Below are 13,177 nucleotides of genomic sequence, written 5' to 3'. Positions count from 1 at the left end.
TAAAAGATAGTACTAATAGTTTTTCACAGAGTGAACAGTTCAAAATAAACCTAATACTGTTTGTTTGTACTTGAGCAGGAGGGGCATTCGGAGGTTCATGTAAAATTTGCTGGAAAAGAAGTGTATAATATTAAATTGTTTAAGAATATAAATATTACTATTCAACATTATCCATAAGTTTATACATCTACTCTAACAGTGGGTAGAAAAAGTAACAAACAATAAGGTAAATACTATACTATAGTATTTTACAGTGACAATACTAAAGATATATATTAAAAAGTATAAAAAAAATTTTTTTTAAATACAGTATTTACAGTAATTAGGAAAAAACACAAGCTTTGTTATCATGCTTAATATTTTGCCACACAGTATAAATGTGTATTTTACATGGTTTGTCAACTGAGTATCCAGAGAAATGAATGGACAGGTCAAGCAACCACAGAGGCTATGACTGAAATGCAGAGGCAAGCCAAATCGACTCCCTTCACAGCCTGTTGTTCCTAATTGATGGCAGACGTAGCACTCTGATCATTTAATGACTTCCAGGTTGTGAGGTTTGACTGCCAGCTCAGTGTTTCTGTCGAAATATTCTGGATATTTCCGTACCCCCTGCCAAGTGGACTGGACTCAGGCATGAAAGCTGCTGGGGCTCTGAACATCATGGCAGGAGGACAATTTTATTTTATACTCGTAAAAAAACATATATACATATCAATTCAAGTAACCAACTGTCATCTGGGCCGGATATCATTAATAAATAAAAGTGTGCAGGTTCCAAAATGGCCAGCTTTGGTTTTGAACTCTTTCTTACCTTGAAAGTTCCTTATTCTACACTTTTGTAGCATGTTATTTATTTCTCAGCTAAAGCACAATTAAACTGTATAAGATTTCTTTCATTAAAAAGAGTCTTAGTTTAGTTTTCCACTACCATTTTCCGACCTCTCTGACCACTTGTATTAAACAGGCTAGTTTGACTACTGTGTATATGTACAGTAAACTGACAAATTCTTGTAGTTCAGTTCATGTTCATAGTTTAAGGATGAGGGAGGGTGTGTATGCAACCATATACATCAAGTGACAGATGAACTCCCACTAAAATACCAAAATAACACATTTTTACTGCATGTACATCAACAACAAATAGGGGGGAATTATCTCCTCCCTTTTAGAAGTTTATTTTGCTATTGAGCGCTGCAAGGATGATGTATAGTTGTAGACATAAATCCAGAAATGAGTTAGCATTTTTAGCCCTTCCAGTTCCATAGTCCTGAATTGAATGGATTTTTTTGAAGTTTTAATTTTTTTGTTTATAAAGTCATGCGACCGTAGTGTAGTTAGTTAATAGCTTTATACTTCTGAAGATTGCTTCAAAATTCATAAACGTTATGTGAAGATTATCATGAATAACGAAATGTGTAAGAATCATAAACCTTTGTTGGCCACAGAGCTTATTTTTTGCAATAATCCAAAAGCTAATGGAGAAATCTTGTACGGTTTCTGTCAAGGGAACTAGGGTGATGGTAATTTACGTGTTGGCCTACAAAAATACGAAATCAATGTTCTAGCAATACATGGTTAAACTTAGTTTTAGCATTTAATTATGTGGATTAAGCACTGTTTTCCCCTGTTGACCATGTCAGAACTGACCTGCAACCTCCACAAAGTTCATCAAAGACCCAAAAATTCCTGTTATTCAAGACATTTCCCCTTTAAAATCTGTTTTGTAACATGTTGGGCTGTAATATTTATTCTAGATCTTCAGTTGAGTGAAATACAGGAACATATCTGTGTTAAGGGAGCACACTTTATCAGCAAGCCAGGAGATAAAGGTATTTCCATCATGTATTCCAGTTTTTGGCAGCTGTGTTTGGCCTGGCTGCTTATGGTATTCATACTGTCAAACGCTAGTCAGCGAAACTTACACAGAGACTCTCAGAGGTGGCCATAAATTCACTTTTATGGAAGCTCTTCTAGCACCGTGTATTGCAAATGTCACTGCATTTCAGCTAATGCATTACTTTAACTCACTTTGGTCGCAGTGATCCCCGTGCAGACCGGCTGGGCACTGACGCTGACATTGCCCGGTCATGTGATGGCAAAACACTCCCGCTGGACACTGGCATTTAGATGTACATCCTGGACCATAATATCCACTATCACACTCTAAAAAACAAAGAACAACAGATAAAACATGTTTGCCACACACAAGCTATCTATCAAGTGAATGGTACTCCCTGAACTGACCCAGGTTGCAGGTCTTGCCCTGATAGCCAGGCTTGCACACACACGTTCCATGACGTCGATGGCACTCAAGCGTGTTCTTCTGCACACATTGACACTCCAATGAGCAGCCAGATCCATACGACCACTTGGGGCAAGCTGGAAAAGACATTGTGTAGGAGAAGCAGGAGAAGCATCAGATGTTAAAAAGATAACATGATTAACCCAAATACGACATGTTCCTGGATCAACATTTTTGTTAGTTCTGGAACAACAATCTACTGAATCAATGTATCATTGAATCAGGTATTAAATTAAATTAAATTCAATTTAAGTTTTAGGAGTAACACTTTAAAATAAGTTTCCATCTGTTAACATTAGTTAACATAAACTAACAATGAGAAATAATTCTAAAAGATTTATTAATCTTAGTTGAATTTGTTAACATTATTAAATGGACTCTAAGCTAACATGAACTAACAATGAACAGCTGTATGTTTATTAACATCTCTAACAAAAATTAATAAATACTGTAACAAATGTATTTCTCACTGTTACTTAATTTTAATAATAATAATTCCTTACATTTATGTAGCGCTTTTCTGGCCGCTCAAAGCTCTTTACATGGGGGGGGGGGGGGTGTCTCCTCAACCACCACCAGTGTTAATAACATTAGTTAATAACATTAACTAATGGGACCTTATTGTAAAGTGTTTTTAACATTTGTTCCATATGATAGTAATCAAAATTGTGTGACATTGATCATGTGTTGGTCTTTGTACAGCATTTGTACAGATTTTCATTCTTCCACTGAAGCTTAAGATGCTTTTTGGATCCTATCAAATCATGCGGGAGAACATGACTATCAGGTTTTACACAAACTTGTATTCAATTAGTGAAAAAATATTTTAAAAAAGGCAAAACAGAAGCCTTTTCGTTAGTGGTCTCAGACATCTGGACCTCGCTATATCTTTTCCCTTTGATTTTATGGTTATGGTTTGGAATAGGATTAGGGCTTTGATTGCTTCATAGGAATGTTGTGAAAGTCCAGAAAAGGATGTTGATCCAGGAACATGTCCTACTTGGGTAAATCACACTGTGCGAGTATCTCCTGGAGTTTTAAAGTCATTGTCGGTCTGAAATACTGCTGGACTTACGAAGGTGACAAAACCTGCCATAGAGTCCTGGATCACACAGACAGGCTCCATATGTGCGATGGCAGCGGCCGTTATTAGCACAGTTACATTTCTTGTTGCAGTGCTTTCCATATAGTCCCTTCGGACAGCCTAAAGAACACAGAATAAAAATGACACACTCTAGCTTTAAATGAAAGATTAACATGATCTAAAATCATATGAATGTAATTTGAGACATAAAACACAAGGCATATTTCATCTAAACATGCCAACAGTGATTGGAACAGCAGATTTGGCACAGATACGGTTTCATTTTATGCTGTAATCTCACAGTCACTCACCGTCCTGGCACAGGTCTCCACTGACTCCAGGTGGGCAGCGGCACTTCCCACTAATCGGGTCACAGGTGCCACCGTTTTTGCACTTGCAAGTGAATGAACAGTTTCTACCAAATGTTCCCTCTGGACAGGCTAAAATGGACAAAAGAAAGTGTTATTTTATACAGGGCAATTATTTGAACAGTAGTAAGTATAGGCCTACACTACTGTTCAAAAATATTTTTTGAAAGAAATGAGTACTTTATTCATCTAAGAATCCTGAAAAAAAAGTATCACAGTTTCCATAAAAGTATTAAAGCTGCACAACTGTTTTCAACATTGATAATAATAATAATGAATGTTTCTTGAGCAGCAAATCAGTATATTAGAATAATTTCTGAGTAATGATGCTGAAAATTCAGGTTTGTCATCATAGAATGGAATTAAAGTTTCAAATATATTAAAATAGAAAACAGTTATTTTAAATTGTAATAATATTATCATTTTTACTGTAATTTTTAATAAGTAAATGCAGCCTTTGTGAGCTTAAGAATCTTCTCAGAACATTCAAAATCTCAAACAATAGTTATACAGAATATAAAATACACACTTTGGTTACAAATGATTGCTGTCCAACCATCTGGGCAGTCACAACCATCTCTGTCCATGTTACACAGTCCTCCGTTAGAGCAGTCGTCACATGTCAGGCTGCAGTCGTGGCCAAATGTCCCATTCAAACACACTGTGACAAGACAAAGGTAAAGGTAACAAGAAGCAAGAGCCACTAATAATAAATAAAGACACTTGATGTAACAACAGACCAAATTTCTCAGAGAGGGTGCTCTCAGCCCGCAGCTCTCCAAAGCCGTCGTCGTCCTCATAGTCGTGATAGCGCTCCAGGGGTTGTGGGTAGTCCTGGAGGAGAGTGAGATGAAGGAGAGGTCTCTCAGCCACCACTGGACTGGACAATTCCTCAACCGTTCTCTCCAGCGCTGCACAGAACAGAGAGAGAGAAGTAGATATATTGACATGATCAATGTTGTCTTGATGTTACACCAACTATGCAAGTAATAAAGTCTGTTATTACTGCAAAATAAGTCTTGACAGGATAATTAGATGTTGCTGGCTGGACAATATCCTGCTTATTGGACAGATATTTATCAAATACTAGATGCACATTCTTTATTCACATGCCCTTTAGCTTTCACAAAGTGGTTGCTAGTCTTCCCAGGGCCCATTCAACAATATTAACTATATGACAAAAACAAAGATAAAACTACTATAATCAGACCACCAGACAATACTTATTCCACATTAATATGAATAATTAAATACATATTAAAACAGATAACAAAATATTATTAAAGAATATTATTATATATTAATATTATTAAAGAATTAAAATAAAAAAATGCAGATTATTTAATTGTGTGAAAAAAGGCTATGTACTGTAGGAAATCAAAGCACAATTATGTAGAAAATTAATTACATCTATTTTACAAAATTATTACTGATACATAGCTGTCTGGAAGATTTGACTCTGATTGGTCAGCATTCTGAGGTCAATTTTTGTATGATGGACCCTCAACGATTTATTTGTTTATTAACGGTTTATATGTTTATATTGTGCTTTAACAGTCTCTTTCTACTAAACTAAACTAAACTAAAATACTTATTTGTTAAGCAGCCATGAAATAACATAATATATACACAGCTGATTGTTATCACAAACATAACCCTTTACAATCTAAGTAATGCACCACATTGTGTTTATTTTGCAATAATGGCTAGATGGCTGTACATTAATCATTACAGATCTGACCACAGAATGTTGTGATTGACCAATCAGGATCAAGTATTCTAGAAAGCTGTGTATAAAGCCATCCTAATGCACACCACATCCAGTAACTGATATCCACTGTGCCCACCATGGTGTACTTACGAATACAGGAGTGTCTGTCTTCAGCAAGCCGGTTTCCAAACTCACAGAAGCAGTGATAGGAGCCAGCTGTGTTCTGACATGTGTGCTCACAGCCCCCATTATCAGACAGACACTCATCCACATCTAGACACAAGTGGAAAACACAACACTCTTTATACAATGTGACTGCACTGTGATGTAACTAGTGCTGTTTATTATTATAGCACATTGCCAGTAACTGATATGTCTCCTTGCTCTTCTTTAATAGTTGATCAGCAGTGAACAGGTTGTGAAGTACCGTCACATCCACATCCATCAGCGTTGAGTCTGTATCCTGCCCTGCAGTAGCACTCATAACCTCCGGGGTAGTTTGTGCAGTCCTGCTCACAGCATGAAGTTCCCTCCTCACATTCTTCCAGATCTAAAGCAAAAAAAAAAAAGCAGTACAGGAAGCGAGGCCACGAGCCATCGGCATGTATTAGGACTCTGTAGACCGAGTATTTATATAAGCACATTTCCAGTTATAAAGAGGGGTCAGTATTTGGAGAGAACCTTCAGGGCACAGCCAGAAAAACACAAGACTATTGCTGAGATCCAGCTGGCTGACATTTGCTTTTGCAGGAAATGGTCATTAATATTGTTTGAGGAATGATGATTTTAAAGGTTTATCAGTGCAGCTGGATGCACGCTGAATCCAAGAGTTGGATTTCATTGGAGTTATTCTGTAAAACTTATTTATGTATCTGTCTTTACACCTGCACACTCACCCAAACAGGTTTTGAGGTCCTCCGCGAGCTGATAACCCTGGTTACAGCTGCAGACGGGTCCAAGTGTGCCGTGCTGACAGTGGTGTGAACAGCCACCGTTATCTGAGTCACAACTATTAACAATCTCTATTTCAATACCTACAGAGAGTCAATGATAGAAAGGAACAAGTGTTAACAAATTATTATGAACATACAGTAGCATGAATGTGATTGTATTAGATAACAAAAACGCTAACTGTGTGTCATTTTCTTCAAAATTTGTTAGGTTTTGTTGGACACATTCTGGTTGTCAAATGTTAATGGACCATATCCAAAATCAAGTGCACGGCCAAAATTGCTGATATTGATACCAATACTAAAAGTATTGTTATAGGTTCAAGGTTTTCTCCTCAACGATAAACTAAAGTAAACTAAACAAAATTACAGAATATGATGAATTTTAACTTCTAAGCTCGTCATTCAGAAGTTTTGTACATGTTCAGATAAGAAATAGTTTCTATCCTAACATTATTTACGGTTAGTTTTACAGTTAATTTTTATCACTCATTGACTATTTTTTTGCTAAACAAATAATATAAACTACCATTCAAAGGTTTGGGGTTAGTAAGATTTTAAAGAAACTAATGCTTTTATTCAGCCAGGACGCATTAAATTGATCAAAGTGACATTAACGACATCGATAATATTACAATATTCACATTTCAAATGAATGCTGTTCTTTTGAATTCCTCTTTAAGAATCCTTAAATAAACACTGTTTGCACAAAAATACTGATATTTACAAAGATATTTGAACGCCATGTTCGCATATTAGAATGATTTTTAACACTGAACACTGAAGACTGGATTAATGACTGCTGAAAATTCCTGCACAGGAATAAATCATTTTAAAATATACTCAAATAGAAAACAGTAATTTTGAACTGCATTATTATTTCAAAATATTTTGTTTTTATTGTATTTATGATCAACTAAATGCAGCATTGGTAAAGATTTCTTTCAAAAACACTAAACCTGCTAACCCTATACTTTTTAATGGTGGTGAAGTTAAATCCGTTATCACTTGCTCATCCACTAAAATGATGAATTCTCTTAATACAATATCATGATTTAAAGTATCAATATTTCACACTTGACCCACCGATCTCTACTTTTTGGGACCACTGTGGTATGTTTCTGTGCTTCTCTGAACCGTAATTAAGTTTACGGTAACTCACGGTAGCATTTCCTGCCATCAGAGCCCAGCTCGTATCCTGGATTGCAGATGCATGAGAACGAGCCTGGAGTGTTCCGGCAACTGTGAGCACACGCCGCCAATTCAGTTTCACACTCATCGACATCTGAAACATACCAATTACAAGTCACTGATGACATGTCGCCTTTTTCTATTTATACAGAGATCTAATTAGACGAGAATCCCACTCTGGATTTGTTGAGTCACTTTTTTTCAGACAAACAGAAATTTCTGAAATTTTAAATGAAAATCAATGAGTGCAACCTCTCAAGCGCTAACAGATTCCATTATGGACTCCAGAGTGGAAATCTCTGCTCACTGTCTCACTGAGAAGATGAACCATGTTCTACAGCCTTCAGCCGTCTAATCAAATACAGTGCTTCCACTGTTCTCACACCATGGGAAAGAAACGTTTTTTAAAACTTTGGAAAAAGAGGATCCAGCAGATGAGAGACCATTTAATACTTTCCATGACAGTGTAACTGAACCCTTGCACAGTGGAAAAGCCCTTCACCGCTGCTGTCAGAAGCTTTTACCTTCACAGCTCTTCTGGTCCGGGCCCAGCGCGAAGCCTTGGTGACAGCTGCACACAGCATGACCGCCATCACTTCGACATAAGTGCACACAGCCGCCGTTCCTCTCCGCACATGGGTTCCTCACTGAAACACATGCTGTTTAAGTCAGATTTTATATGTCATTTCATGACTGTCTCCCTCACGCACACAAACTCTCATTATCTTGTCAACACAATCCATGTAATACACATACATAATTTCTGCAGTCTTTCTCTATCTGAATTCCAATACTTCCCTGGCCTGATTTTTTTGCCTCAGTCACATTATGACATAAAACACATCATACATATACAATGCAGTTTTGATACCCCTTGGAGGACAGATTTTATCCAGAATAAATAAGAAAAGAAACGTCATGTATGGCGTCATATACTGCATTTGGAGAGCAACAAATAATGTCAGGTTTATACCAGCCATAAACTTACTTTTCAACATGTTTTTATAGATTTGGGTGAGCAAATCTGGGTCATATCTATTTAAAACCAAAGAAAAATACACATTAACTAAGTACTAAAAGTACCCTGGTAATTGCATGTCTTTTAGAAGTACTTCCTTGGAGTACCACATAAATACTGTGAATATGATATTTATTGTTGATATACTTTGCACTGTTTCACTGTATTTGTGAATTCCAGTGGTGGGGATTTTACAGTGATTCTTTCTGCATATTACATATTATGCCAGTAGGTGGCAACAAGTGTCTGTTTATATGAGTGAATCACTGATTCATTACCTCAGCCAATTCATTCCACACCGATATATTAAGGAATGGAACAAATGGCTCCCACTGTCCAAATATGCCTATAGTAGGTGAAAAACAGTATGCGAAAAGAGTAGTATGATTCAAAAATGTTGAAAATCTGATTAACATCTTATGAAGTAAGCAACGGATGCTGAAGGTCATGTGACAATAACAACATGACTAATGTACGTACTACATCAGGAATTAATTTTAAACTATATAGTACATACTTTTTTACAGTTTGAAAAGTAAGCTCTTCATCAGATATAGTATACTCGGACTGTATGTGATTTTGGACACAGCTACTGTCTTTAAGAGTCATTGAATCATTCACTTAAGTGATTTATTCAAAATCACAAATTCACTTAGCAACGCCATTACTGTGTCTTGCTCAGAGATGTGTATAAATTCTTTTAAATTCTGTATTTTGAACTCTTTTTACTGGTGGATCAAAAAAAGAGACCTGGCAAAATGCATCTAAAAATTAACCAACAGTTTTGAATCTAAGTTACTCAATATTAACGTTTGGCTGTATAATCACAATCATGTTTGTCTGAATATCAGTACTCATATACATTATTTTTTAACACAGAAGGAATCTATTTCCTGCAAATGTGCAAGACTTCCGATTCACTATAGGTAAATAACCAGAAAAATAAAAATTAGCAGTTAAATTGTACAACTATTTATCATCCCTATGCTACAAATCAATGTACTATGGTATTACCATCGCTGTAGCATTTCACAGCCATAGTAGTGTTTTTAAGAATTGTCTAAATGTGACCCTGGACCACAAAACCAGTCTTAAGTCGCTGAGTATATTTGTAGCAATAGCCAAAAATACATTGTATGGATCAAAATTATCGATTTTTCTTTTATGCCAAAAATCATTAGGATATTAAGTAAAGATCATGTTCCATTAAGATATTTTATACATTTCTTACCATAAATATATCAAAACTTCATTTCTGATTAGTAATATGCATTGCTAAGAACTTCATTTGGACAACTTTAAAGGCGATTTTCTCAATATTTTGTTTTTTTTGCACCCTCAGATTCCAGATTTTCAAATAGTTGTATCTCGGCCAAATATTGTCCGATCCTAACAAACCATACATCAATGGAAAGCTTATTTATTCAGCTTTCAGATGATGTATAAATCATTTTGTGGTCCAGGGTCACAAATATTAAACTAGCACAGAGACTTTTGTCCCAGGACTCATCTGTACTTTGATCACAACAGTATGAAAATAGTTTAATGGTAATGTTATCCATTTGCTGAACTGCACTGGTCTCTCATGAACACTCACAGATGCTAGAATGTTTTTTGTCAGTGTCAAAGAGATACAAGTTACACAAGACACACATTCTCTCTGTCTCTTGTTCTTTCCCCTTGTCTTCACCTAACTCTCAGTGGTAACACTTCATAGGGGAACAATTGGCTCTGGTGAGTGTCAAGACATTGGATCTGTGGGGCTGTGTACAGTGAAAGTGAATTTTGGCAGACACACTGGAATTGACACAGTGTTTGCCAAGATGATGATGCTGTAGTCTGAATAATATAAGTGTTTCTCTGTGAAAATGCCTATTTCAAGCAGGCCAAAATGCACAGTGGTTTCAGATATTGCTGTTCAAGTGACTCACACTGCACTGAGGTCTGTTTTCAAGTTCATAGTTACTGGAATCCTTGACCCTGTTAATACGGTTAGTTACTGCTTTTGAGCTGTACCATGTTTTGAAAGTATACAAGTTCAGTCTAAAGGTTGTCATTTGTGATTTAAGATACCAAGTCAAAGTATCCAAGTCAAGGGTCAAGGGTATCTCTGAGAAAACAGCACATCTGGGTTTTAGAGATGTTGATCACTTTCTTTAGCTTCCACCTTTCTGCCAAGAACCCTTCCATCCATACTTCCAAGAGCTACATACTGACTTTATGACATAGCCTTAGACCAAAGCTTTTCCTACTTTCATCCTCTCGTCAGCATGCTCTTTGACTAACAGCATGTGATATGCACTGCAGGGACATTTTATGGACGACATCATGAACATAACAAAACTTTCAGAAGGTAAAGAGTTTAAATAAGCAACAAAAATAACTGCTTCTACACCCTGCTGAAACGACCAGCTTTAACCATCATCAACTTCTATACCGGTCCAGACTGGTTAGCACTAGGATCCAAAACATACTGAATGATATATGACTTCTAATTACTGTACTGTAAAGTACTGTACTAAACTATCAATATTACTGTACAAAACATGAAGCTAAGTAAAACAACAATATTAACTGTTACAGCAAGTTGAACATGGAGGCTTGCTATTTTGAAACGGCAAACAAAGCATCATTTGATGTTAATTTTGGTAGACTTTTTTACATTTCTTGCAAACTCAACGAAACTGAGCACAATTAAGACAAGCCGTAGATTTCTAATTTAGATCAATGAAGAGAAAGACTCACGTCTGCAGCGCTTTCCATCAGCTGTGACCTGGTACCCACGTCTGCAGCGGCACTGGAAGTGAACTGGAGAAAGTTGGACACATTCATGCTCACAGCCTCCATTATTCACTGCACAGGATAGGACAGCTGAGGGGAGGTATAAGGAATACAAGAAAGGACAGTTAAGAGCCATTCACTGTTGAAAAAAATACATGTGTGTTTATACACAATATAAGTCCTTGCTGAATAAAAGTATTCATTTCTTTCAAAAAGAAAAAAAAAACCCTGACCCCAAACCTACCAAACGGTAGTGTACTGTTACAAAAAAATCTCTATTTTGAATAAATGCTGCTGTTTTTTACCTTTTATAAAAGAATCCTTTAAAAAAAAGTATTACAGGCTCCAAAAAATATTAAAAACTGCTTCCAACACTTATAATAAATCAGTATATTAAAATGTTTTCTGAAGGATCATGTGACACTGAAGTCTGGCGTCATGGCTGATGAATATTCAGCTTCAGCAGTATTATTGTTTTTTTATGTATGCTTGATCAATTGAATGCAACCTTTATTAGCATAAGAGATATCTTTAAAAATAAACAATTTAAAAACTTACTGCTCTCAAATTTTTGAACGGCGCAGCGTATGATACATTTACACATGCACACACACCACATGTCTGTTTTAATATCCTTGTGGGGACTCTCCATAGGCATAATGGTTTTTCTACTGTACTAACTGTACATGCCCTACACCTAAACCTACCCCTCACAGGAAACTTTCTGCATTTTTACAATCTCAAAAAAACTCATTCTGTATGATTTATAAGCTCGTTTACCCATGGGACCTCAATTTAGGTCTCCACGGTGACACAAGTGCCCATGAGTTGGTGTGTATTCAGGTCTAAGTCACCACCAGGACAGAAAAACAAGACCCACACACACATTTATATATATATATACATTTATAATGAATGGAATTCTATGCATTAAAATTCAAACAAATCATGTCAGGTTTTTTTACACTTTAATAAGACCTTGCAGCGTAAGACATTAAACTGAAAAACAAATGTATTATTCTTGGAGGAAAATAATTAAAAACTGTCAGTACTTTGTTTGCATAAGAGTGCACTCACTTTATATAATACTTTGTGGTAGCACCTTTGGCTTTAATTATATCAGTAATTCTGTTTATATTGGACTCTGTCAGCGTAGCACATCTGGATTTTCTTTTTCTTGCAGAAAAGTTCAAATTGCAAGAAGACTTCCAGTTTACAGTCCGGTGTGGGTCAGTTCACAGATTTGTTACACATCTGAAGCCTGTCCACTGACACCAACACCATTCCTGGACACTGATCTTTCTTTTTTTTAAACATTTTGCATTAATAATTTAAAAAAATTAAAATTAGTGTATTTTATTAGTAGTTTTCAATATCCACTCTTTAAATAAATATTTTCTCCAGTAATAGAAGAGAATGTGGAACAATCATTGAACAGTCCTGTCAAAAGAATTCTTCCCTAATCATCCAAAATAGTACCATGCAATTATTTTCAGAAGCTGAATCATTTAGTGAAAACAGTTCACTGCAAACAGACCATTTTTTCTCAGATGACTGATATGAAGCTTTGATGGAAAAACAAACGGTCTTTCATTGTACTCAAGTGTTTGGATTGTGATGTTTGGCGATGTTGCCATTCTTCTGTTTTTCAAAAAGGATAGTCATCTCAGGATGGAAACCAATCATAATATTCAGTAAAATACCACTAAATAGCTTTGTTCTGCGCTATTTAAAAGCCATCTGGTGTGGTGATAAGCGTGAATGTTTGT

At 36.1% G+C, this 13,177-nt stretch overlaps 1 protein-coding gene across 2 annotated transcripts in view; it reads right to left on the bottom strand.

Annotated features, from left to right (window-relative positions):
• megf6a (multiple EGF-like-domains 6a) overlaps positions 1–13,177 on the bottom strand; it is a 65,508-nt gene that overhangs the window by 12,783 nt on the left and 39,548 nt on the right. For both annotated transcript variants that reach the window (XM_058763010.1, XM_058763011.1), the window contains 12 exons: positions 11,373–11,498; positions 8,134–8,256; positions 7,581–7,703; positions 6,365–6,502; positions 5,896–6,018; positions 5,619–5,741; positions 4,498–4,668; positions 4,287–4,418; positions 3,701–3,829; positions 3,381–3,509; positions 2,248–2,382; positions 2,032–2,166 (listed from right to left, as the gene is read on the bottom strand). In XM_058763010.1, the coding sequence (XP_058618993.1) occupies positions 2,032–2,166; positions 2,248–2,382; positions 3,381–3,509; positions 3,701–3,829; positions 4,287–4,418; positions 4,498–4,668; positions 5,619–5,741; positions 5,896–6,018; positions 6,365–6,502; positions 7,581–7,703; positions 8,134–8,256; positions 11,373–11,498 (1,587 nt within the window). The remainder of the gene's footprint in view (positions 1–2,031; positions 2,167–2,247; positions 2,383–3,380; positions 3,510–3,700; positions 3,830–4,286; positions 4,419–4,497; positions 4,669–5,618; positions 5,742–5,895; positions 6,019–6,364; positions 6,503–7,580; positions 7,704–8,133; positions 8,257–11,372; positions 11,499–13,177) is intronic.

The sequence above is a fragment of the Onychostoma macrolepis genome, chromosome 23 (genome assembly GCF_012432095.1).
Source record: "Onychostoma macrolepis isolate SWU-2019 chromosome 23, ASM1243209v1, whole genome shotgun sequence".
Taxonomy (NCBI): domain Eukaryota; kingdom Metazoa; phylum Chordata; class Actinopteri; order Cypriniformes; family Cyprinidae; genus Onychostoma; species Onychostoma macrolepis.
Note: the sequence above shows the minus strand (reverse complement) of the source record. Positions and strands in the feature narration are given on the sequence as shown.